Below are 19,384 nucleotides of genomic sequence, written 5' to 3'. Positions count from 1 at the left end.
CCCAGTTGCGCGCGCAGCCCCGCCTCCGCCGCGCTCTCTCGTGGGCCAATGGCGAGTGGCGCCGGGACGCCGGCCGGGGGTTGGCGGCGCCGGGACGCCGGGGGCGGGCGCGGCGACGGCGGCGCGGGAGGTTCGGAGCGCGCTGCGAGTGCGGCGGGAGCTGGCGCCATGGGAGAGCGCGAGCTGGGGCTGGGCGGGGCGGAGGACGACTTCCACGACCGGTTCGCGGCCGAGCTGGAGGTGCTGGCCGAGCTGGAAGGTGGGCGCAGGCCGGGGGGCTGCCCGGGGGAGGGGGCGAGCGGGGCCCCGTGCGCGGGGCGCGCTGAGCCGCGGCTGTCTGTCCTGGCAGGGTTGGCGGCCGGGTCACCCCGCAGGGAGCGCTGGGCCGCGGCGGGCCGGGCCGGGCTGACGCCCGAGGACGCCGAGGCCGGAGGGGCCGCCGCCCGCCCCCCCGCAGGTGGACGCCCGGGGAGCCGCGGCGGCGCGGGGGTGAGGCGGCTGGCGGCGCCCTCGCCGGGGGACGCGGCTCTGCCCCCCAGTACGTGCGCAGGGCCCGGGGCGCGGGCGGGGCGCGGCTGCGGAGGAGGGCCACCCACCACGACCGGGGTGGGGACATTCGGCCTGGGCGCCTGACGTCTGCCTCCCCAGCCCCCAGGGTCAAGCGGCCACGGCTGCAGGTCGTCAGGGAGCTGAACTTCAGGCCGGAGGAGCCGGAGGAGCCGCCGGGTCCTGACTCCCCCGCTGGGGACATCACCCCCCCGCCGAGCCCCGAGGTCCCCCCTGAGCTGTGGCCCGAGGGGTGTGTGGCTTGCCGGGTTCCGGATGGGGCCGGGGCCCTGGGAGGCGTCCGGGTCCTCAAGACGACCCCTCCTGTCCCTTCCCAGGCCCTCGGATGCTGCTGCTGACGGCGGCCTCCTGTGGGCCCCCGGGGCGGCCCGAAATCCGGTCCTGAGGCGGCCCCCTGTCCTGGAGGACTACGTCAGCGTGACCTCCACGGCGGGCTCCCGGGCCTTTCTGGTCCTGCGCGCGGACCCCGTGGGCACAGGGGTGCAGGTGGGCGCGTGCTGTCCTGACGGGCCTGGACCCTGCGGACCCTCCGGACACTCACCAGCCCGTCCCCCTCTCACCTCCTCCCTGGCTTCTTCTCTTTCGTTCTATTGCTTTTCTTTCTTCCTTCCAGATGCTCCCACCCAGAAGGCTTTTCTTCTTGGAATGCTTGCTTAGGGACAGGCCCGTCTTGCGGCTGGTGTGTTTGTGCTGGAGGATGCCCTTCTGGGTCCTGCAGCGCTGTCCGGAGGGGGTCAGTGGGGGGTTACGTTCTGGCAGGTGATGATTGCTGCACTCCCTTCTCGGCAGACACCTTTCCGTGACACCTGGTGGCGAGGCCAGGGCCGGCTGGATCTGTTGGGTGTGTCCTTTGCCTCCCTGAAGGAGCAGGTCGACAGCGAGGTGGGGCTTGCTGGGAGTGGGAGGGTGGCTCTAGGGTGCCTGCACGCTGGAGCCTTCCTGATGCCACCCTCTGGTTTTGCACAGCGGAGGCAGCAGCTGCTGCAGGAGGCCCATCAGCTCTCGGATACACTTCGCAGGTGAGACGGTGACCCCTTCCCCTTCTGTGGCCTGTATCGGGGGGCTGTGCAGTCCCTCCAGAGGCCCGGCGGCTCAGGCATGATGTTCTCCAGCCTCAGGTCGGAGGAGGTGGAGGAAGAGGTCCAGCCCCTGGGGGCCCCTGAGGAAGAGCTGGCCAACAGCCCGGATGGCTCCCAGCACTGCCTCTGGGTGGACGAGTTCGCACCCCAGTACTACACGGAGCTGCTCAGTGACGACGTGAGACCTTGTCGTTCAAATGTGACTGGCTTTTTTGTTTCCAAAGATGAACAGTGTGGAATTCAGCTAATCCTTGTGTCGTCAGCTCACAGGCCTTGGGGTGGGGGGAGATGGTTTTGATTTGCCCGTTAGAGGCATGGGTGGGGAAGCTGAGGTCAGCACGGCGTGGCCGGGGACCTGGACTGGGGATCCCCCCACCCGTGCCTGGAGCTTCTCTTTCCTTTCCTGCTGTCATAGAAGCTGGTGCAGGGATGCCCCTGGGGGTGCTGGGGGCTCCTGAGGGGGTCAGAGTTGTAGGGGTGGAGGTCTGCTATGAGCCTCACTCTGTCGGTCACGGGTTGGGTGGCCAGGCACTGGTCACCTGTCACTTAGTTTCAGTGTCTTTGTGTGTTTTTGGGGCTCCTGATGGGTGGATGTGAAGGGCAGGGTGTCCCTGGTGCTGGCGGTTCCTCCAGGCTGTGCTTCCCTTTATGTAGTTCACTAACCGCTGCCTCCTCAAGTGGCTAAAACTGTGGGACCCAGTGGTGTTCGGCCGAGAGAGGCCTGCTAGGAAGCCAAGGCCCAGCATGGACCTGGCCCGAGGTGGCAAGGAGGCCACAACCTCCAGCAAATGGAAGAGCCACGAGCAGGTGCTGGAGGACATGCTAGAGGCTGACCTGGACCCGAGCCGGCGGCCCCGACAGAAGGTGAGTCCTGCTTGGCTGCTCCCCACACACGTGTGAGCCCAGGGGCGATGCTCTCTCGGCCGCCAGCACCTTTGCAGCTTCCTGGGGCCACGAGGCATGTTTATCCCCCCCCCCCCCCCCCCCACGGGCGTTGTAGCATCAGGGTGTTGGCGTGGACTGTCGGTGACGCGAGTTGGAATCTGAGTCTGTTTAATGGCTTATGTGAAGCCTGCGCTGTCTAGAGGACCCTGGTTCTCCTTTGAATGCTCATGGTGACGGTGGTCTCTTGGGCTCTGTTGTCTCAGTGATGGCCGAGTTGCTTGTCCCATGTGGGACTTCCTCTCGCTCTGTTGCATCGGCGGTGGAGCGCGAGCCTGCTGGAGTCTGTTCTTGTGCGGTCACCGCAGGGGGTGGGCGTACGTCCCCCCCCCCCCCGAGTAGCAGGCTTCAGCCTGGCGGTTGGGTGTTGGGGGGGCTCCCCTGGGCACAGGGAGTAGCGTATCCGCATCTCCTTTGTTGTGGTTTCAGGTGGCGCTGCTGTGTGGGCCCCCGGGGCTTGGCAAGACCACCCTGGCTCACGTGATTGCACGGCACGCTGGGTACAGCGTGGTGGAGATGAACGCAAGGTGAGGGGCGAGGAGGCCAGTCTCCAGGGCCCCCATCTGTCCTGACTGCACCCTAAGACCCCAGTGGTTGGAACGGAGTTGCTTTCTCACGGCTGGCTGGGGTTGCCGCTGTGTCTCAGGGCAGCCTTGAGGTGTAGGCGTAGCGGCTTTGCCCTGGGAGGCTCTCATCGGGGACCCTGGTTGCAGCTGTGGCCAAGGCCACGCTGCCTTGACGGCTCCCCCCCGCCCCCCCACTGCTTCCAGTGATGACCGCAGCCCTGAGGCTTTCCGCACGTGCATCGAGGCGGCCACGCAGATGGAGTCGGTGCTGGGTGCTGGCGGGAAGCCCAACTGTCTGGTCATCGATGAGATCGACGGAGCGCCCGTGGTGGGCCTCCTGGATGCCCCAGTGGGTGGGCAGGTGGGTGGGCAACTGGCTAGGGCTTACTGCATCCTCCTTGCATTCCCTAGGCTGCCATCAACGTTCTTCTGAACGTCCTGGACCGCAAGGGCCCACAGGATGCAGAGTCAGGGGGTCCGGGCGTTCCCACTAGTGGGGGACGGCGACACCGGGCCGACGGGGGGCTCCTGATGAGGCCCATCATCTGCATCTGCAATGACCAGTGAGTGGGGTGGAGCAGGGCTTTGCACAGGGCGGAGTGCGGGGGGGCTCCCCAGGAGGGTGGAGGGCCCTGGGAGGGTGTACCGCCAGCTCTGCCTGGCCACCTCCGCCCGCTGGGCTGTGGCACCCACCCTGGTGCGTGCCCATACTCCTGCAGGTTTGTGCCGTCCCTGAGACAGCTGAGACAGCAGGCCTTCCTGCTCCACTTCCCACCCATACTGTCCTCGAGACTCACGCAACGGCTGCAGGAGGTTGGTGAGGGCTGGGGGTGGACACGATGAGGGGCTGCGTGGCCGACTACAGGCTGGGGGGACGCGCCCCCTGTCCCGGCCCTGGCCCCCTCTGCCTCCCCCAGCCTCCAGCCGGCCCTGGGACATGACTGCACCGGTTTGCTCTTTGGCAGTAGGAGGTTCCAGCAGGGACCCAGGCGGGTCCGCGGGGATCTGTAGCTGCGGTTCTCCCGTGTTCTAGGAAGAGGGGGCCTCGGGGTGGGTTTCCCGGGGAGCATCTGCCCACCCCCCTGCCCCTCCCTGCAGATCTCCCTACGGCAGGGCATGCAGGCTGACCCAGGTGCGCTGGCAGCTCTGTGTGAGAAGACCGACAACGATATCCGTGCCTGCATCAACACGCTGCAGGTGGGCCAGTGGGCAGGTGGGCGGGGGGCCGCGGCCGGGTGAGGCGGGGGAGGCCTCCTCTCACCAGCTCCCACCACCCTGTGTCCAGTTCCTTCACGGGCGGGGCCGGCGGGAGCTGAGTGTGCGGGCCGTGCAGACTACGCGGGTCGGGCTCAAGGACCAGCGCAAGGGGCTTTTCTCCGTGTGGCAGGAGATTTTCCAGCTGCCCCGGGCCCAGAGGTAAGCACGCGGGCCTGGGGGTGCTCGGCCTCCCCCTCCATCCCCTTCTGGGGACCCACAGAGCTTCATCGGTGTACAAACACCTGGGCCGCTCTGGGGAGCGAGGGCGATGAAGAGGCAGGGTGCCCTTGCAGCCTTGGCACCCCTCTGCAGGCAGCGCTGGGCCCAAGACCCCTCCTCTGCCCCACACATGCTCCTGCTCGGCGATGCGCACTTGGGCCCAGGGCCCCGTGCTGCCGAGGCGCCTCTGACCACGGCTGCGCAGCGCCTCCACCGCATCCTGCACGTGGCTGCGTCCGCAGGCGAGCACGAGAAGGTGGTGCAGGTAATCTCGTTGCATCCCCAATGAGACATTTTTGGGGGTGTTGGTAGGCTAGCATCTGGCCGTGTGTGTGTCCCAGAGAATAGGAGGCACTTGCAGTGATGTCAAGGAGAGGGATGAGCGAGGGTGGCGGACACGGTGCGTCAGGGAGACCTGTCAGAGGTGACGGCAAGCCGGGACGGGCCGGGGACAGGAAGTAGCTGGTGCCTGGTGGGATGGCCGGGGTGAGCTGGCAGCGATGGGGGGTGGGTGGCACGGCCCGAGTCAGAGCTCGGGAGCGTTCCCGTTCTGGACGTGAGCTGTGGGAACGGGAACGTGGGGTGGAGCTGGCAGGGTGAGGTTTTGGCTTGAGCAGGTGGCAGAGATGCCCCCACGCCCGGGAAGCCTGGTCTAAGCCATGTCCCTGACTAAGCAGCTTTGGATTAGTGGCTGGGGATCTGCATAAATCCGGAAAGCTCTACGGGGAGGGGTATGCTGTGCCCCGAGGGCAAGGGAACCTCACGTGGCACAGGAGCAGGGGCTCTGGCCTCAGCTCTGGCCCACAGGACTTCCTTCGGGGAGGGGGTGGGTACTGGAGCCTGTGGGCTCCTTGAGGTGGTGGGGGCGGCGTGAGGGTGTTTCCTGCATCTGGGTTGTGGCCAACAGTGGGGGCAGCAGGCTGGGCCTTCCTGGCTCCTCTTTTGGGGCCTCAGGGTCCCGTGCTGCTGTTCGCTGCTGCCCCAGACCCTGGACTTGGCAGGGCAGGTGGGAGGTGGAGGGTCCCATGGGGGGTGCTTATACAGTGGGCTGCACTGAGGCCGGGGGTTCAGAGGCCCACCCACCTGCTTACCCCCAGGGCCTTTTTGACAACTTCCTGCGCCTGCGGCTGCGGGATTCCAGCCTGGGGACCGTGTGCACGGCCCTCGACTGGCTGGCCTTTGATGACCTGCTGACCTGCACCGCCCACCACGGCCAGAGCTTCCAGCTGCTGCGCTACCTGCCCTTCCTGCCGGCAGCCTTCCACCTGCTCTTTGCCTCTAGCCACGTGCCGAGGATTGCATTCCCCAGCAGCCAGCAGGAGGTGTGCCCCTGCCCCCTGCCTGGGGCCTAGAGTCTGGCCCAGGGACCCTGGGTTACCGAGGCCCAATCCACCCTGCATCCTAGGCCCAGAGCCGGACGAGCCGGACACAGAACCTCATCCACACACTTGTGGCAGGCATTGCACCTGCCACCCGCAGCCGGGCCACGCCTCAGGCTCTCATCCTGGATGCCCTCTGCCTGATTCTGGACATCCTTGCACCCAAGCTGCGCCCTGTGAGTGCTTTGTCCAGAGTGGGGGGTGTGGCTGCTGGTGGGGCTGGGCCCTGACCACGCTCAGCGTCCCTGCCCACTGCCCCCTGCCCATAGGTGAGCACGCAGCTGTACAGCACTCGTGAGAAGCAGCAGCTGGCCAGCCTCGTGGGCACCATGCTTGCCTACAGCCTAACCTACCGCCAGGAGCGCCGGCCCGATGGGCAGTACATCTACAGGCTCGAGCCGTGAGTCCGCAGCACCTGGGGTGGGTGCCAGGGGCTGGGTGCCAGGTGCTATGGCGGTCACTGGGGCAGGAATCTCAAGGTGCAGTCTCAGCGAGGTGTGAGTCTCACTTTTCCCGTCTGTGGGGCAGTGGTAGGGGGCGGTTCCAGCTCTGCTCAGTTCCAGCTCCGCTCTTGCCCCAATACAATTGTGGCATGGCTCTCACTGCTTCCATGTCTCTCCGGGAGCTGCCCTCAGGGCTCTGCTGGCCCATTCTGAGATGTTCCCTGGGGCCATGCTGCCCAACCAACAAGAGGGCCAGTGCTCAGCCCCCTTGGGCCATTTGCAAGGAGGCAGTAACGGTGACAGTTCCAGGTACTCCAGCCTTGAGTCTAGATCTTGCCATATTGTCTCATTTCTTTATCTTGCAGCCCTGGGGCAGTTCCCTTCTAATGCCTGTAGGCAGTTGGGGAAACTGAGGCTTGGGGTGGGTGATACCCTGCTGTTCTGGGGCTGAGGCATCATATTGCCAGGACGAGCCCCACGCTGCAGCTCTTGGTTTTTGGCATCTGGGACTGGTGTGGGAGGTAGCCCCTGCCTGTGCCTGTTGACCGGACACGTCTCTACTCTGAGACCAGGAACGTGGAGGAGGTCTGTCGCTTTCCTGAGCTGCCCGCCCGCAAACCCCTCACCTACCAGGCTAAGCAGCTCATTGCCCACGAGATTGAAATGGAGAAAATGCGGCGGGCAGAGGCCTTGGCCCGGGTTGGGGATGGCCCGCAGGTAAGCCTACCCTGGGCTCTGGGCCAGAGCCAGGCTTAGAAGGGCAGGGCTGTTGTCCCTGGAGTGACCCTGCCTGGGATGTTCTCACCACACCTTGCTTCTGCAGGTGGACAGGGGCCCCCCAGGGGCCACGGCTCCACTGGGCGGTGCTGGGGAGAAAGAGGCACAGCCACCCACCTCACACAGCCAAGAGGAGCAGTGGCTGGAGCAGCGGCTGGAGCGCATCCTGAAGAAAGCAGCTCTGGAGGAACAGGTGTGAGGGGCAGGGCTGGTTCTCAGCCCTGGGGGGCCTGCCACGTGCCTGCTGCTCAGCCAGGGGTGGGGGTCCCACTGGGCCCATTTCTCATCTGGTCAAAAGGGGGCCTGCTCCTCCTTCCACCCTGGGCCCGGCTATGGTAGGAAGATGCTGCTGTGGGTGGTGGGGGATCAAAGGGATCCTGGCCCCCGGGAAGGGGAGGTGGGCATCTGCTCCCACGGCCTGGGGCCATTGGCTCCTCCCTGGGTTGTGGCCTCTCAGCCCTCCTGCCATAGTGGAAGTGTCCGCCAGGGGTCTGTCCCTGAGAGCCTGACCCACCTGCCTCCTTTAGCCCGAGAGGGATTTCTTCGGTCGTGTGGTCACGAAGAGAGCGGCCCCCCTGAGTGCAGGTGCGTGGGGTGCGGGAAGGGCTGGAGGGGCCAGGGCGAGGTGGAGGAGCAATGATGTGGCTTCCGCAGGAGCTGTGGCCCCCGAGACAGACGTGGCTGAGCGGCGCATAGGCAGAGCAGTGGGCAGGAGCGACGTCTGGTTTCGCTTCAAGGAAGGCGTCTCCAATGCTGTGCGGCGCAGAGTGCCCGTCAGGGACCTGCTGTAGCCGGGGCTGCACCCAGCTCCTTAAGGTCTGCTGGACGGCCCGGGTCTACACCCAGCTCTGTGACGCCTGCTGGACAGCCCGGGTCTACACCCGGCTCCGTGACGCCTGCTGGACAGCCCGGGTCTACGCCCGGCTCCGGGAAGCTTGCTGCACAGCCCGGGTCTACACCCAGCTCCGTGACGCCTGCTGGACAGCCGGGGGCCCACGCTGGACACCTTAGCCCGTGCAGGGGGCTGCAGATCCATATGAGATGCCCCAGGGCCCACACCCGATGCTGTGTTGCTTTTTCTCCATCAGAAGATGTACAAAATCACAAACACTCTCAAAAAGTCTTTATAAAAGTCACACGTTTACAGAGTTGTCCTCCCTACAGAAACGAGAATCTGGGGGCGGGGTGTGGGGGCCTCACAGGATGGCGCACTTGCCCTTCTCTACCCATGGGTTGTTCTTCATCAGGTCGGGGTTCAGGAACGGGTCCTTGGGGATCCCATCCTCTATCCACTTGAGAAGCCTGTGGTTGGGGATGCTGAGGTGAGCAGGTGGATGCAGGGGTGTGGGCTGACGCATGCAAATAAATACATATGGGGCAGGGAAATGAAGTGCAGATCAGGATCAGCGGGTGCTGGGCCGGGTGGGGTCCTGGGGACTTACTCAGGGATGGTCTTCGACGACATCTCCCTCTTGAAGGCCAGCTGGTATTTGAGGCTCTCCACCTCTTTTTTCATCTGGGGCACGTCCCACTCCTCCATGGCGTCGGGAGCTTCGGAAGTGGCCAGCCTGGGGCTGCAGGATACAGGAGCGAGCAACAGCCAGGGGGCTGCCAGCCTGCCGTCATCCCCTCGGTGCTCCCTCCCCACCAGGAAGGGAAGGAGCCCACCCTTGCACGCTGACTCCCAGTGTAGTGCTTGGGAGGTCCCCACGGCTGTACCAGCCCTTTCCCAGGCTCCATGTAGGCAACCACATTGTCCACAGGGTGCAGGGCCTGAAGCTGAGGCCACGGTAATGAGGCCTCATGTGCCTGCTCCTGGACCCCCATGGGGCTCATTAACTGCAGAGAAAACTTTCTACTCTGAGCACACCTCTATTCGCTGAGCATCCTCACCTCCCAGCCCCCCTTACCTCCGCCTGGTCTCTTGGAGAGAAGGGGCAGCGTTTCGGCGATAGTGGGACCAGGCACCCAGCACAGATGGGGTCCCAGAGCCCACCCTCCAACTGCCAGGCCCAATTCCCGCTCCTGGTTGCAGAGGGAGCAACCCAGACCCTCACGTGAGGGGTGGAGCAGGTCTCCGCCTGCCTTCCCTGCTTTGCAAGGGGAAGCCTCCCTGAAGGAAGTTCATTTTGGGTCTGGGAGGATTTGGCTGCGATTTGCATCTTGACCCAAGGAGCTGGGGGGGGGAGTCGGTGCTGAGGGTCTTGGGGTCACAGGCTGCACAGCGGGTCTGGGACTCGGTGGCTGCAGCATCCTGCCTGCTGTCACCGCCGGCACCTTCCACACGCTGCCTGCTCCGCTTTCTACTGTGTACCAACCCGGCAGAGCGGGTCCCCCCCCCCCCCCCCCCCCCCCGCCAGGGGCCCAGGGGATGGTCCCTCTCTGGCCCCGGGACCCTGCTCCCATCTCTGGGGGCTGAGAGCCAGGGGATTGGCTTCCTGGCCCTTGGGAGGGTGGGAGGGTGGGCGGGGGTCACGGCGGTGGCCCTGCCTGCATCAGCCTGCGGAGGGGCCTCCAGGCTGGAAGATCTCCGTGTTGGGGGCGATGGGGGTCGGCCCTGGCCGGCTGGGGACGAGCAGCCACACTGAGTCGGGGCGGGGGAGCCGCGGGGGCACAGAGTCGGCCTCTGGAGGGGCAGCCGGAGGGGCCGGGCGGTGGTCCCCACCCGCACCCCCCGGGGCTGGCGCCCCCCTCCCAGCCGGCGGCCTCGGGGCGGTCTCTCCCGGGGCGCCCGCCCTGCCCGCCCTACCTGCGCGCCGCGCCGCCGAGCCGGCCGCCCGTCCCGCGCGCCCCGCGACGCCCCCGGCCACGCCACGGCGCTCGGCGGCACTGCGGGCGGCGCGCACGACAGGACGCGGCTTCCCTCCGCCCGCCCGCAGCGCGAGGGGCTGCCGGGGCTCGGGGCCGCAGGACCGACGGGCGGGGGCGCTCGGGCGGCTCAGCGCGGCGGCACCGGCCGGCCCCGGGAGGCGCCGCCGTCCTGCTGCGCCCTGCTCCGCCCCGCTCCGCGCAGGGGCCCCGCTCAGACCTACCTCGGAGGGTGCCGCCGAGGGCCGAGGGCCGATGATGGGGAGCGCGGCCGGGCCAAGTGAGCGGGAGCGGCCGTGCCCCGCACAGCCCGGCGGGGCCCCGCCCACTCCTGCCACCTGGGGCCGCCGGCACCGCCCCCTCCCCCACCCCCACGCCCGGGCCTACCCCGGACCTGCCGGCGCCTGTGGGGGCCACACGCCAGGTGGACAGTGCGGAGTCCGTGGCCGGGCACCAAAGGCTTCCAGGCCCCGGCAGGCTGGGGTCGTCGGCCGGTGGACGGCAGGCACGAGCCTCGGCAGTGCCCACGGATGGGCAGTGCCCACTGACGGCCTCGGGCGGCCCTCCCCCGGAGCTGAGTCGCCCCCAGGTGACCTGGCCCTGCCCCCCACTCGCAGGCCAGCGGCAGGCCGACCGGGAAGCTGCCCTGGGGGCACATCCACGTTTCCGTTCACCCCGAGGGAACAGACTTGACCTGTGCAGGCCCAGGGGTTGCTCAGGGGTGCCCAAGCCCAGGGTGAGCAACTCTGGGGGCTCTGGGGAGGGGGGTGTCCTCCCTCAGTGTGCACCTGTCACATATCTGCCTGGCTCCTCAGCCGGCCCGTGATGGGACCTAGCATGGGACACTCGCTCTGCCCTCGCAGCCCTTAGGGTAGGTGCCATCAGCGATGGGGCCACATCCCTTTGTCCTCAGACACGATGCCCTGGGTGTGTGTGGCAGGCCCCACTGCCCAACTCTCGGGGGAACTGTGCCCTTGGGGCCATCAGGTGACGCAGGCACCAGGCTGCATCCTGGGCAGGGGGGCCCTGGGCAGCAACGGCGGCCGCAGGGGGCAGCAGCGCCCAGCTACTCAACCTCGATCCCGGTAGAGGTCCGGACCAGGCCTTTGGCAGGAGCTCTGGCCACCTCCTCTGGGCTGGGGGCCTGCGAACAGTCATCCTGTCTTCATCTGGGAGGCAGGACGGGGTGCCCCCTGCCCCTTTGGGCCCCTGAGCCCTCCCTGATGCGATTCTGTGAAATGGGGTCAGCTGTGCCTCCCTGGCCCATCTCACGCGTTGACACGATGACGCATCAGGAGGCACTTCTGGAACTGGGGCACATCAGGAAAGTGAGGGATTATTTTTATTATGGATTTATGGGGGCAGGGGGCTTAGAGCCCAGGGCACTGCCGTCATCCCCAGGGCAGATGGCCGGCGGTGCTGGCCTCACTCCAGCCTGGAACACTGTCGCTCTAGCCGCCGGGGCTGCTGTGCACACGGGGCGGCAGCCTAGGGCAGGGCGCACGTTGGCCCTTGGGACTGGCCAAGGTTTGGTCTGAGACCCGGGCCAGCCCGACCCGGCGGCCTTCTCTTCAGACCACACAGGCAGAACTGGGCCCCGGGACCAGGCTTTGGTCCGACAGCATCTGGAGGGCCCCCCGGAAGAGGCCCTGGCATGACCTGGGTCACCCATCAGGTGTGACTAGGGTCTGCTCCCAGGCCCTGCCCTGCAAGTGGTTTGAATGCTGCACCACTGTCACAGGGAGGCCAGTGTAGACGTGCACCGCGGGGACACCTGAAGGCAGCTGGGCGGTAGGGCACACTGTCAGGACAGTGGTGGCTGCGTGGGGTGCGGGGTCCTGCGTGTCTCCTGTGGCTGTGTGCTCTCTGGTCTCTGGGCGCCGGCCACACCTGCCACTGCGTGGCCTCTCCAGGCTCAGAAGTGGCCCTGAGCTGATCACATCCCCCCGTGATGGCGGCCACAAGGCTGTGTGGCACCCCTGCTGGTGCACAACTGTTGTCCAGGGCCTGAGGACCCAGGTTTCTCACCTTCCTGGGACGCTGGATGGGGTGGGGGGCAGTGACAGCATATCCTCCAGGGGATGCCACCTTACAGATGCCCAGAGCCAGTCCACAGAGACTAGACGCCGTGCTGAAATTAGCTCCACTATCTGGGCTGCTGGTGGGACCCAACATGCTCATCATGGCCTAGAAACAGCCGCTCCGGGCCCCGCTGCTGGGCTCCTGCCAAGTGGGCAGGCGGGCAGTGCGGGCTAGGCCTCTGGGGGCCGTGGTGGGCACAATGGGACCGTGGCAGGACCTCCCCCAGTAGTGCTGATTTCAGTGCTCAAGAGAATAAACACCCAGTGTGTGTGGGGGGCCATGAAGAGGGCTCAGGAGGAGGGGGGAAGGCCCCAGCACACTGCCCCCCCCACCACTCTGAGCTGGCAAAGGCTTCTGAATGGCACGCTGGCCACCCAGGGCCACCTGAGAGCAGGACACAGCCCAGAGAGGCCGGAGGCAAGACTGCAGCTCTGCGTGACTGCTGGGGGGTCAGACCCACCGCACCCCCAGGCCACAGACACAGCCCGAGGGCTCTCAACAGGTATGGTGACCACAGCCAGGTAGCCCCACGGGAACACACTGACTCGTTTCCTGCCCCTGCATGGTCTGGCGGGCAAATACCAGGCCTGGAAAACCAGAAAAGAAATCTTTTATTTCTCTTGTTAATCAGAGCTCATAAAAGAAATGAGAGTGTTTTTCCATAATCTTTGGGAGGTTGAAAACGACTCAAAAATAACCCAAGCGCTCTTAGGCTGACGTGTGCAATTAACGTAAGACGCGATTCTAGGGCAGCCTGGGCGGGAGGGCAGCTCCGGCCTGCAAGACCTCTTAAGGCAATGTCAGGGAGGCCGCGCTGGGCCACTCAGCTCCTTGTCCCAGCTCTGTGGCCAGTGAACAATGCCAGGCCCCTCTGGGCACCTGGCCCGGGGGCTTGAGGTCTCAGGGAAGGTGAGACCCATAAAGCAGCTCCCAACACCAGCCAGAGGGACTTGAGGTTTCTAAAACATATGAACCTTCGAAGTTACAGGGGCCCCATCTCATGAAGGTCTGTGGAGGGAGCCTGTGATGCATGGAAGGTGCAGGTGAGGCCGGTCGTGTCATGGGCTTTCTGACTCCTGTTTGCAGGCTGCCTACTGTCCCCTTTCCCAGCAGCCCCCTGGCTGGCAGAGCTGCCTCCCTCGGGCAGATGCTTACTTTGAGACAAGAAAGGTAGAGCAGGGATCCCTGGGTGGCTCAGCCCAGGGTGTGATCCTGGAGACCTGGGATCGAGTCCCGCATCGGGCTCCTGCATGGAGCCTGCTTCTCCCTCTGCCTGTGTCTCTGCCACTTTGTCTCTCTCAGGAATAAATTAAAAAAAAAAAAAAAAAAAAAAAAAGGTAGAGCAACTTTGCCTGGTCACCTGTGAAGAAGGGATAGCTCAGTGCTGGCCTCCCTCACCCGCCCCCCATTTCCCCCTCCCAGGGCCAGTGGCCATGGCCAGTCCAGCGGGACAAGTCCTTGGAAGGGGTCATCCTGCGCTGAACGTCTCATCTCTGGTGAGGCACAACTGTGCTTTATTGCCTTAGGCTTCCTGCTACCAGACAGGACTGGAGGGTGCCAGTGGCCTGTCCATGTGGTCCCCAAGTGCGGAGACGGGCACCACAGCCTGCACATAGTCGGGCCTAGGTCTGCCACCTGTGCAAGCTCAGGACACTTCAGCACACAGCCAATTCTGGTCTGGCTACACCCTCAGGCCGCGTGGGGTCACTGCTTCATGAGCCTCATGCCACTTGGGGGTCCCAGCACGTCAGTAGGGAGTCTACGGGACCACACCCCAAGGCACACGCACCACAAAGGGAGGTGATGTAAGCATTGGACCACGAGGCCGTCTGGGCATTGGGCTCGTAGGGGCACAGGCTGCTCTGAGGGCTTGGCATTCTGCAGTGCCTGCTGAGCTGACCCTGGTTCCACTCGGCAGGGGTGGCGGCACCACTGGCATGTGGATGCAGGACATGCACACCGCGTTGGGGTGGTAGGAAGGCCCCTGTGTTGTGTGTGGCCCCTGACCCGGTGGACAGCTCATCCTCTGCTGGGGGACGGCACTGAGTGTTCCCCCAGGAGGATGTGTGAGGGCCAGGGCAGCTCCCTGAGCAGCACGTGGAGAGCGGCCGGACACAGAGACGGGCCGGAAATGATGTCCATGGGGGGGGGGGCGGTGGGGAGCGCCCCACGCAGCTGTCCACGCTGGAGGGGGGCCTGGGGGCAGCGAGGCCTTTTCTTGTGCTCCCGCGGGACGTTGGGCTGCGCACACCTGAGGCGCCGAGGCCGCCACGTGTCGGGGATGGCGATGGGGCTAGAGCCCGGACAGGCTGGTGCGGGGGGTGTGTGCGGAGAGGAGCGGTCACACGTGGGAGTCCCGGGGCGCGTGGGGGCAGCTCAGGCCAGCCCCTCAGACGTGCAGGGGCTGGCCGTGTGCGCAGCCCCCAGGGCGGGGAAGGGGCACAGACGCCTGGTGCTCTGCGACGCGTCCAGGGTGCCCGTAGATTCCCGCCATGGCCTGCGAGGCCCCCGCGGAGGCCGCTCCCCCTCGGGCCCAGGGCTGGGGGACGTGGTGCGGGCGGTCTCCTGGTCTCGGAGTACGGGCCGGGCCGGGCCGCGGGGCGCCGCCAGCATCCCGGGCGCTGTGTCCGGAGCAGGAGCCTCCGGCCCGTCCAGCTCCGCAGCTTCTCGTCCCGGGTGAGGCCGCGCGGAGCCCCCGGGACGCTGCCGTCCCCGCGAGTCGCCGCGCGGTCAGCACGGCCCTTCACAGGAGGCAAACGCTCGCTACAGCGGGGCCGAGAGCCGGGCTCGCGTCCGCGTCTGTCTGTCCGTCCCCCCCGCCCCCTGCGTCGCTCCCCGCGACCCTCACCTGCCCCAGCTCGGACCGCCGGCCACGAACCTGAGCGCACGTCCCGCGGGCTGGAGGCTGTCGCCGCGGCGGCCGCACACGCCCCGGCGGCCCCCGCTCTCACCCGAGGGCGCTGAGGGACGCGGGGCACGGGACCCGCCCGGGCGCCGACTCTCCCTCCACTCGCACACTTCCGTCTTGGGAGGCCACTTCCGGGTGAGCGCCGGAAGGGGCGGGGTGTCCGCAGCGACTGGGCGGGGTCTCGCGGTAGGTCGCGGTGGCGTTGCAGTCCCGGAGCCGGGCGGTGGCGTCGGCGCGGCGGGTCCGCGGGTAGCGCGGGCAGAGGGAGCTGGGGTGTCGCGTGGCCGCCCGGCGCTGCCTCCCTAACGCGAATTCCTTGTCCTGAAGCTGCTGCTGCTAGGACACAGCCTGAGGATTCTGATGCCCATCTCTCAGAACTAGTTCTAGCTCCATTCTTTTTTTTTTTTTTTTTATTCATAGAGGCACACACACACACACAGAGGCAGAGACACAGGCAGAGGCGGAAGCAGGCTCCATGCAGGGAGCCCGATGCGGGACTCGATCCCGGGTCTCCAGGATCACGAGGGCACGCGGACTGCCACCTGCACACCCGCAGCCCTCCCGGGCCGCGCAAGGAAGGAATGCACGAGAACAGGGTCAGGGCACGAGAGGTGGGGCCTCGGCGGGCTAGCACGGTGGAGGCTGGAGGCGCCCGGGGCTCACCAGGGGCGCCAGGCTTCGGGGGCGCACAGCGCAGCTGCTTCCCTGCCCCCCCAGGCCCCATTCGGTCTTCAAGCCACACCTGCTCACTCACCTGCGCTCCCGCCACCACGCGCTCCCCCACCACGGCCCAGAGCTCCTGGCCACTGGGACGTCGCCTGGGGTCCTTGCACCGAGTCACGCTGGAAAGCAAGCCGGCCGCCTGTTACCCCTCGGTCCCCCCTGGAACGCTGGCTCACCTCGGGGCCGAGACCTCAAACACTCCCCAGCAGGCGTGCGGCCTGCTGAGATACGCGGAACAGGCCTCTAGTAGGGACGCAGTCTCCACGGCGGGTGTGGGGAGGCCCGAGCGTGCAGGCCCAGGGAACGCAGGGGGGACACGGCGCTGGGGGGGCGGGGGGGGGCTGACGGGAGAGTCACTGAGGAGACCGGGGGCCCTGAGGGGGAGACGCTGAGGGGGAGACACTGGGGACCTGAGGGGAAAGCCCCGGAGGCCCCCCCCGTGTGCCTTGCCCTGCTCGCCGCTAGGTGGAGCCCCATGCGCACGTGAGGACGCCCGGGCCCAGGCTCGGCTCCCCGGGCTTCGACCTCCTGTCGCGCCCGAGGTGAAGGGTATTTTCCGTGTCGGAAGTGGAAACACACGTATGTGCCCCCGGAGGTTTTCCCTTAAGCCCAACAAGACAGGCCCGCCGCCCTAACCAGTCCCTCTTACCCTCTCACGGAAACGTGGCGCTGTGTTCAAACAACCCCGGATGCGTCGTCTTACGCTTATACGGTCCCCCCCGCCCCTTTTTAATATACTTTTTAAAAGATTTATTTATGTATTTGTTTGTTACTTATTTATGATAGAGAGAGAGAGAGAGGCAGAGACACAGGAGGAGGGAGAAGCAGGCTCCATGGACGGGGCCCGACGTGGGACTCGATCCTGGAACCCCGCTGTCACACGCAGGCCGGAGGCCCAGGCTCACCCGCTGAGCCCTCTCCACCCCGGGGGGTGGGGGGGCCCTCATACCGACCCCTTGAGGGGAGAGCCGCCTAGTCCCTGCTTCTGCTTCCTCCCAGTGTCGCATCGGTTGGCCTCTGGGACACGTCCTGTGCCCGTTCTGCAGAAGGGTGTGAAGAGTGGTGTGAGCAGTCCCGTGACAGTCGCGTGTGCCCTGCAGGCCCCACGCCCAGCCCTGGGCTGTAGGCGGCCCTAAAGCGCTATGCCACTGGGGCTGCCCCGCCCCCTTTTTAAAAAGATTTTAAAAATTTATTTATTCATAGAGGCGGGGAGGGGAGCAGAGACACAGGCAGAGGGAGAAGCAGGCTCCATGCAGGGAGCCCGACATGGGACTTGATCCCAGGTCTCCAGGATCACACCCCGGGCTGCAGGCGGCGCTAAACTAGGGGTGCCCTCTAGCTCCATTCTTTACAACCACCTGACTTTGGCTGTGAAACACACGTCAGACTGTAGTGTAATAACCTTGAATTTCATCTCCTTAGAGTCATTTTTCTCAAATTACAGAAGGAACACATATCAGGAATACAGTAGTGGGCTTCACTTACAAACCAACAAGATGTGTGCACACTTAAGTAAATTAAATGATGATGCAAATTATAAAAAGGCTCACTGCTTGGTCCTTTTTGGTGCCCCAGTGCATTTTTCTATGAATTGACAAAACCTTTAGGTTGCAGATATTTCCAAGCACATGTCTCTTGAAGGCAGTTAAGAACACTTGTGCCTGTTTTTGTTTTTATTTTTGGAAGGGAAGAAGAATTCCTCTTACTCCAAGTGGAAGAAACTCTGAAGTGTTGGGACGGGCACTTTGACTTTTGTTATTGTCATAGTAATTTATTAGGCACCCTGAACACAACCATGGTTTTGCTGAAAGGGTAAACTGTGGAGAGGTGGGTGCTGCAGGTGAAGGGGAAGGGCCGCAGGCATAAGCAGCTGCTTATGTAAGCCGTTCGGGATCATTGTGTAACCAGGGCTCCAGGAAGCAATTGGCTGAATGGTTTCCATCAGAGGATATTCGGCTTCTTTTTTAAGACTTTTAGTGATTTATTTGAGAGAGAGAGAGAGAGAAGGAGCAGGGTGGAGGGGCAGAGGCAGAGGGAGAAGCAGATACTGAGCAGGGAGCCCAACCGAGTATCGATATCAAGACCTGAGCCAAAGACAGATGCTTAAACGATTGAGCCTCCCAGGCTCCCCCAAAGGTGTTCTGACCTTCACTTCCTTACACAGCCTGGACAGTGAGTCTGTGTCCTGGCCAGGAGAACAGGGAGGCTTTGACATATACAGCCCACGCCCTTCCCAAGCTCTGTCAGTGGCTTCCTGGGGTAAGAACCCAATATAGTCCCTCTTGTCTGCTGCCCTGGGGGCCACACTCTTCTGGTTCCTCCTTCACTGGGTGTTCTAAACACCCTCACTTGGGAGATCAAGTGGCTCTTAAAAGATCTGCTGGGCCTGGTCTTAGAGGAAAAAACAGAGGGAGCTCACACGATGGTGACTCCCATTGGCTCAGGAGGGCTTGGTTACAGCTGGGCGCTGAGGTGATTGCATCGTGGTTAAGGTGAGCAGGACGCGCCACTCCAGAATATACCGGTTTGGCATGATGATTATTCTGAGCTGAAAACAATTGAGAATCAGCAGATGTAGAAGGAATTCTTGTTGGAGTTTCCTTGTCTGAATACAGGAAGCAACTTCTGGGAAGTAAGGCTGCCTTAGATTCCTTCTTTAGGATGGGTCTACTCTCAAAGGGAGTAGCACGGATAACACCTATCCTAAATCCCTTCTCCGGGGTGGCTTTATGGCCCTGAAAGAGACAGAGGCCACTTTTACCTGTGTAGACAAATATTATCACATACTTCCTTATATCTCAGTTATTTTCCTGGAACACATTTGTCTTTCCTAAAGAAGGCGATTTGTCTTTCTTTTAAAATGGATTTTTCTCAGGACACCTGAGTGGCTCAGTTGGTTAAGCATGCGACTCTTGATTTTGGCACAGGTCATGTCCTGATTGGGCCCTATGTCCGGCTCCATGCTTAGCAGGGGGTCTGCTTGTCCCTCTCCCTCTTCCTCTGCCCCATCTCAAATAAATAATTTTTTTCAAATAAATAAACCTTAAAAAAAAGATCTTTCTTTCCTCATCCTTTTCCCTACTAAGTTATGTATATAAATATCTAATTGAAACTGCTGGGCCAACTACTTTTCTTGGCGGCCACATACACATAACTAAACTTTTTTCTTCTGTTAATTTGTTGTTTGTCAGGTGAATTGACAGGCCCCACTCACAGAACATAAGAGCCACTCTTGCAGCCTTCTTCACAGAGGCTCCCTAACTTGGCCAGACATACAGGTGGGGTGAGGGAATGGGGGTGAAAGGGATGTGGGGGTTGGTGCTGGGACCAAGGACCCCTCCACCCTCCATCAGCCTGTTTTCTCCTTATGTGGGACATTGTGCTCACAAAACTCAGCAGAATGAGTGAAAAAAATCAAGATTGCTCATCATCTCCTAGTCAGACATCACCCTGTTGGGGAGATAAGAAAAGGGGCCCCAGTTGAAGGCAGGTGGAGGCCTGGGCAGCAGGCCAGGTTGTGCACTTCCACAGAGTGGGCAGCTCTTCATGGCCTTGAGTGGCTATTGGCTATTGGAAAATTTAAAAAAAAATTTTTTAGTTTTTTCTTGTGTTTGGTTTACTACCTTTTTTTTTT

The 19,384-nt window shown here is 63.8% G+C and overlaps 2 protein-coding genes across 12 annotated transcripts; one reads left to right on the top strand and one right to left on the bottom strand.

The window, feature by feature from the left end:
* Positions 1 to 122: 122 nt before the first annotated feature.
* CHTF18 (chromosome transmission fidelity factor 18) lies at positions 123 to 8,373 on the top strand. Of its 6 annotated transcripts, none has more exons than XR_005360991.1 (23): positions 160 to 259; positions 350 to 538; positions 649 to 799; positions 885 to 1,053; positions 1,181 to 1,246; positions 1,357 to 1,449; positions 1,534 to 1,586; positions 1,680 to 1,824; positions 2,301 to 2,510; positions 3,018 to 3,115; positions 3,359 to 3,482; positions 3,566 to 3,717; positions 3,874 to 3,967; positions 4,253 to 4,351; positions 4,440 to 4,570; positions 4,724 to 4,895; positions 5,728 to 5,952; positions 6,036 to 6,185; positions 6,279 to 6,409; positions 7,020 to 7,169; positions 7,276 to 7,422; positions 7,757 to 7,814; positions 7,884 to 8,373. XR_005360991.1 is itself a non-coding variant. In XM_038540863.1 (23 exons), exons 1-23 carry the CDS (start codon positions 169 to 171, stop codon positions 8,018 to 8,020), a joined length of 3,030 nt encoding a protein of 1,009 aa, XP_038396791.1. In that variant the 5' UTR covers positions 160 to 168; the 3' UTR covers positions 8,021 to 8,373. The 6 variants fall into 6 exon arrangements, 5 of the variants coding, with proteins under 5 accessions (XP_038396794.1, XP_038396791.1, XP_038396792.1 ...); XM_038540863.1 differs by having other exon boundaries at positions 7,025 to 7,169; XM_038540864.1 differs by having other exon boundaries at positions 7,025 to 7,169; positions 7,687 to 7,814.
* GNG13 (G protein subunit gamma 13) lies at positions 8,336 to 15,117 on the bottom strand. 6 transcript variants are annotated; one of them, XM_038540872.1, is made up of 3 exons: positions 14,998 to 15,117; positions 8,672 to 8,803; positions 8,336 to 8,531 (listed from the first exon to the last, which is right to left on the bottom strand). In XM_038540872.1, the coding sequence occupies exons 2-3, from the start codon at positions 8,767 to 8,769 to the stop codon at positions 8,426 to 8,428; spliced, it is 204 nt and encodes a 67-aa protein (XP_038396800.1). In that variant the 5' UTR covers positions 8,770 to 8,803; positions 14,998 to 15,117; the 3' UTR covers positions 8,336 to 8,425. The 6 variants fall into 6 exon arrangements, with proteins under 6 accessions (XP_038396800.1, XP_038396799.1, XP_038396797.1 ...); XM_038540871.1 differs by having other exon boundaries at positions 14,968 to 15,096; XM_038540869.1 differs by lacking the exon at positions 14,998 to 15,117 and adding an exon at positions 10,262 to 10,372.
* Positions 15,118 to 19,384: the final 4,267 nt, after the last annotated feature.

The sequence above is a fragment of the Canis lupus genome, chromosome 6, assembly GCF_011100685.1.
Source record: "Canis lupus familiaris isolate Mischka breed German Shepherd chromosome 6, alternate assembly UU_Cfam_GSD_1.0, whole genome shotgun sequence".
NCBI lineage: Eukaryota > Metazoa > Chordata > Mammalia > Carnivora > Canidae > Canis > Canis lupus.
Note: the sequence above shows the minus strand (reverse complement) of the source record. Positions and strands in the feature narration are given on the sequence as shown.

What these genes read in the sequence shown, in the direction of transcription:
- CHTF18 (XM_038540863.1), top strand. Translation starts at nt 169, where the DNA reads ATGGGAGAGCGCGAGCTGGGGCTGGGCGGGGCGGAGGACGACTTCCAC. An exon ending in CCGTGGGCACAGGGGTGCAG is followed by an intron (nt 1,054 to 1,180) that starts GTGGGCGCGTGC and finishes TCTTCCTTCCAG; the next exon opens with ATGCTCCCACCCAGAAGGCT. An exon ending in ACAGGCCCGTCTTGCGGCTG is followed by an intron (nt 1,247 to 1,356) that starts GTGTGTTTGTGC and finishes CCTTCTCGGCAG; the next exon opens with ACACCTTTCCGTGACACCTG.
- GNG13 (XM_038540868.1), bottom strand. Translation starts at nt 9,034, where the DNA reads ATGAGGCCTCATTACCGTGGCCTCAGCTTCAGGCCCTGCACCCTGTGG. An exon ending in CTGGGAGTCAGCGTGCAAGG is followed by an intron (nt 8,804 to 8,897) that starts GTGGGCTCCTTC and finishes TGTATCCTGCAG; the next exon opens with CCCCAGGCTGGCCACTTCCG. An exon ending in TCGTCGAAGACCATCCCTGA is followed by an intron (nt 8,532 to 8,671) that starts GTAAGTCCCCAG and finishes CCCCAACCACAG; the next exon opens with GCTTCTCAAGTGGATAGAGG.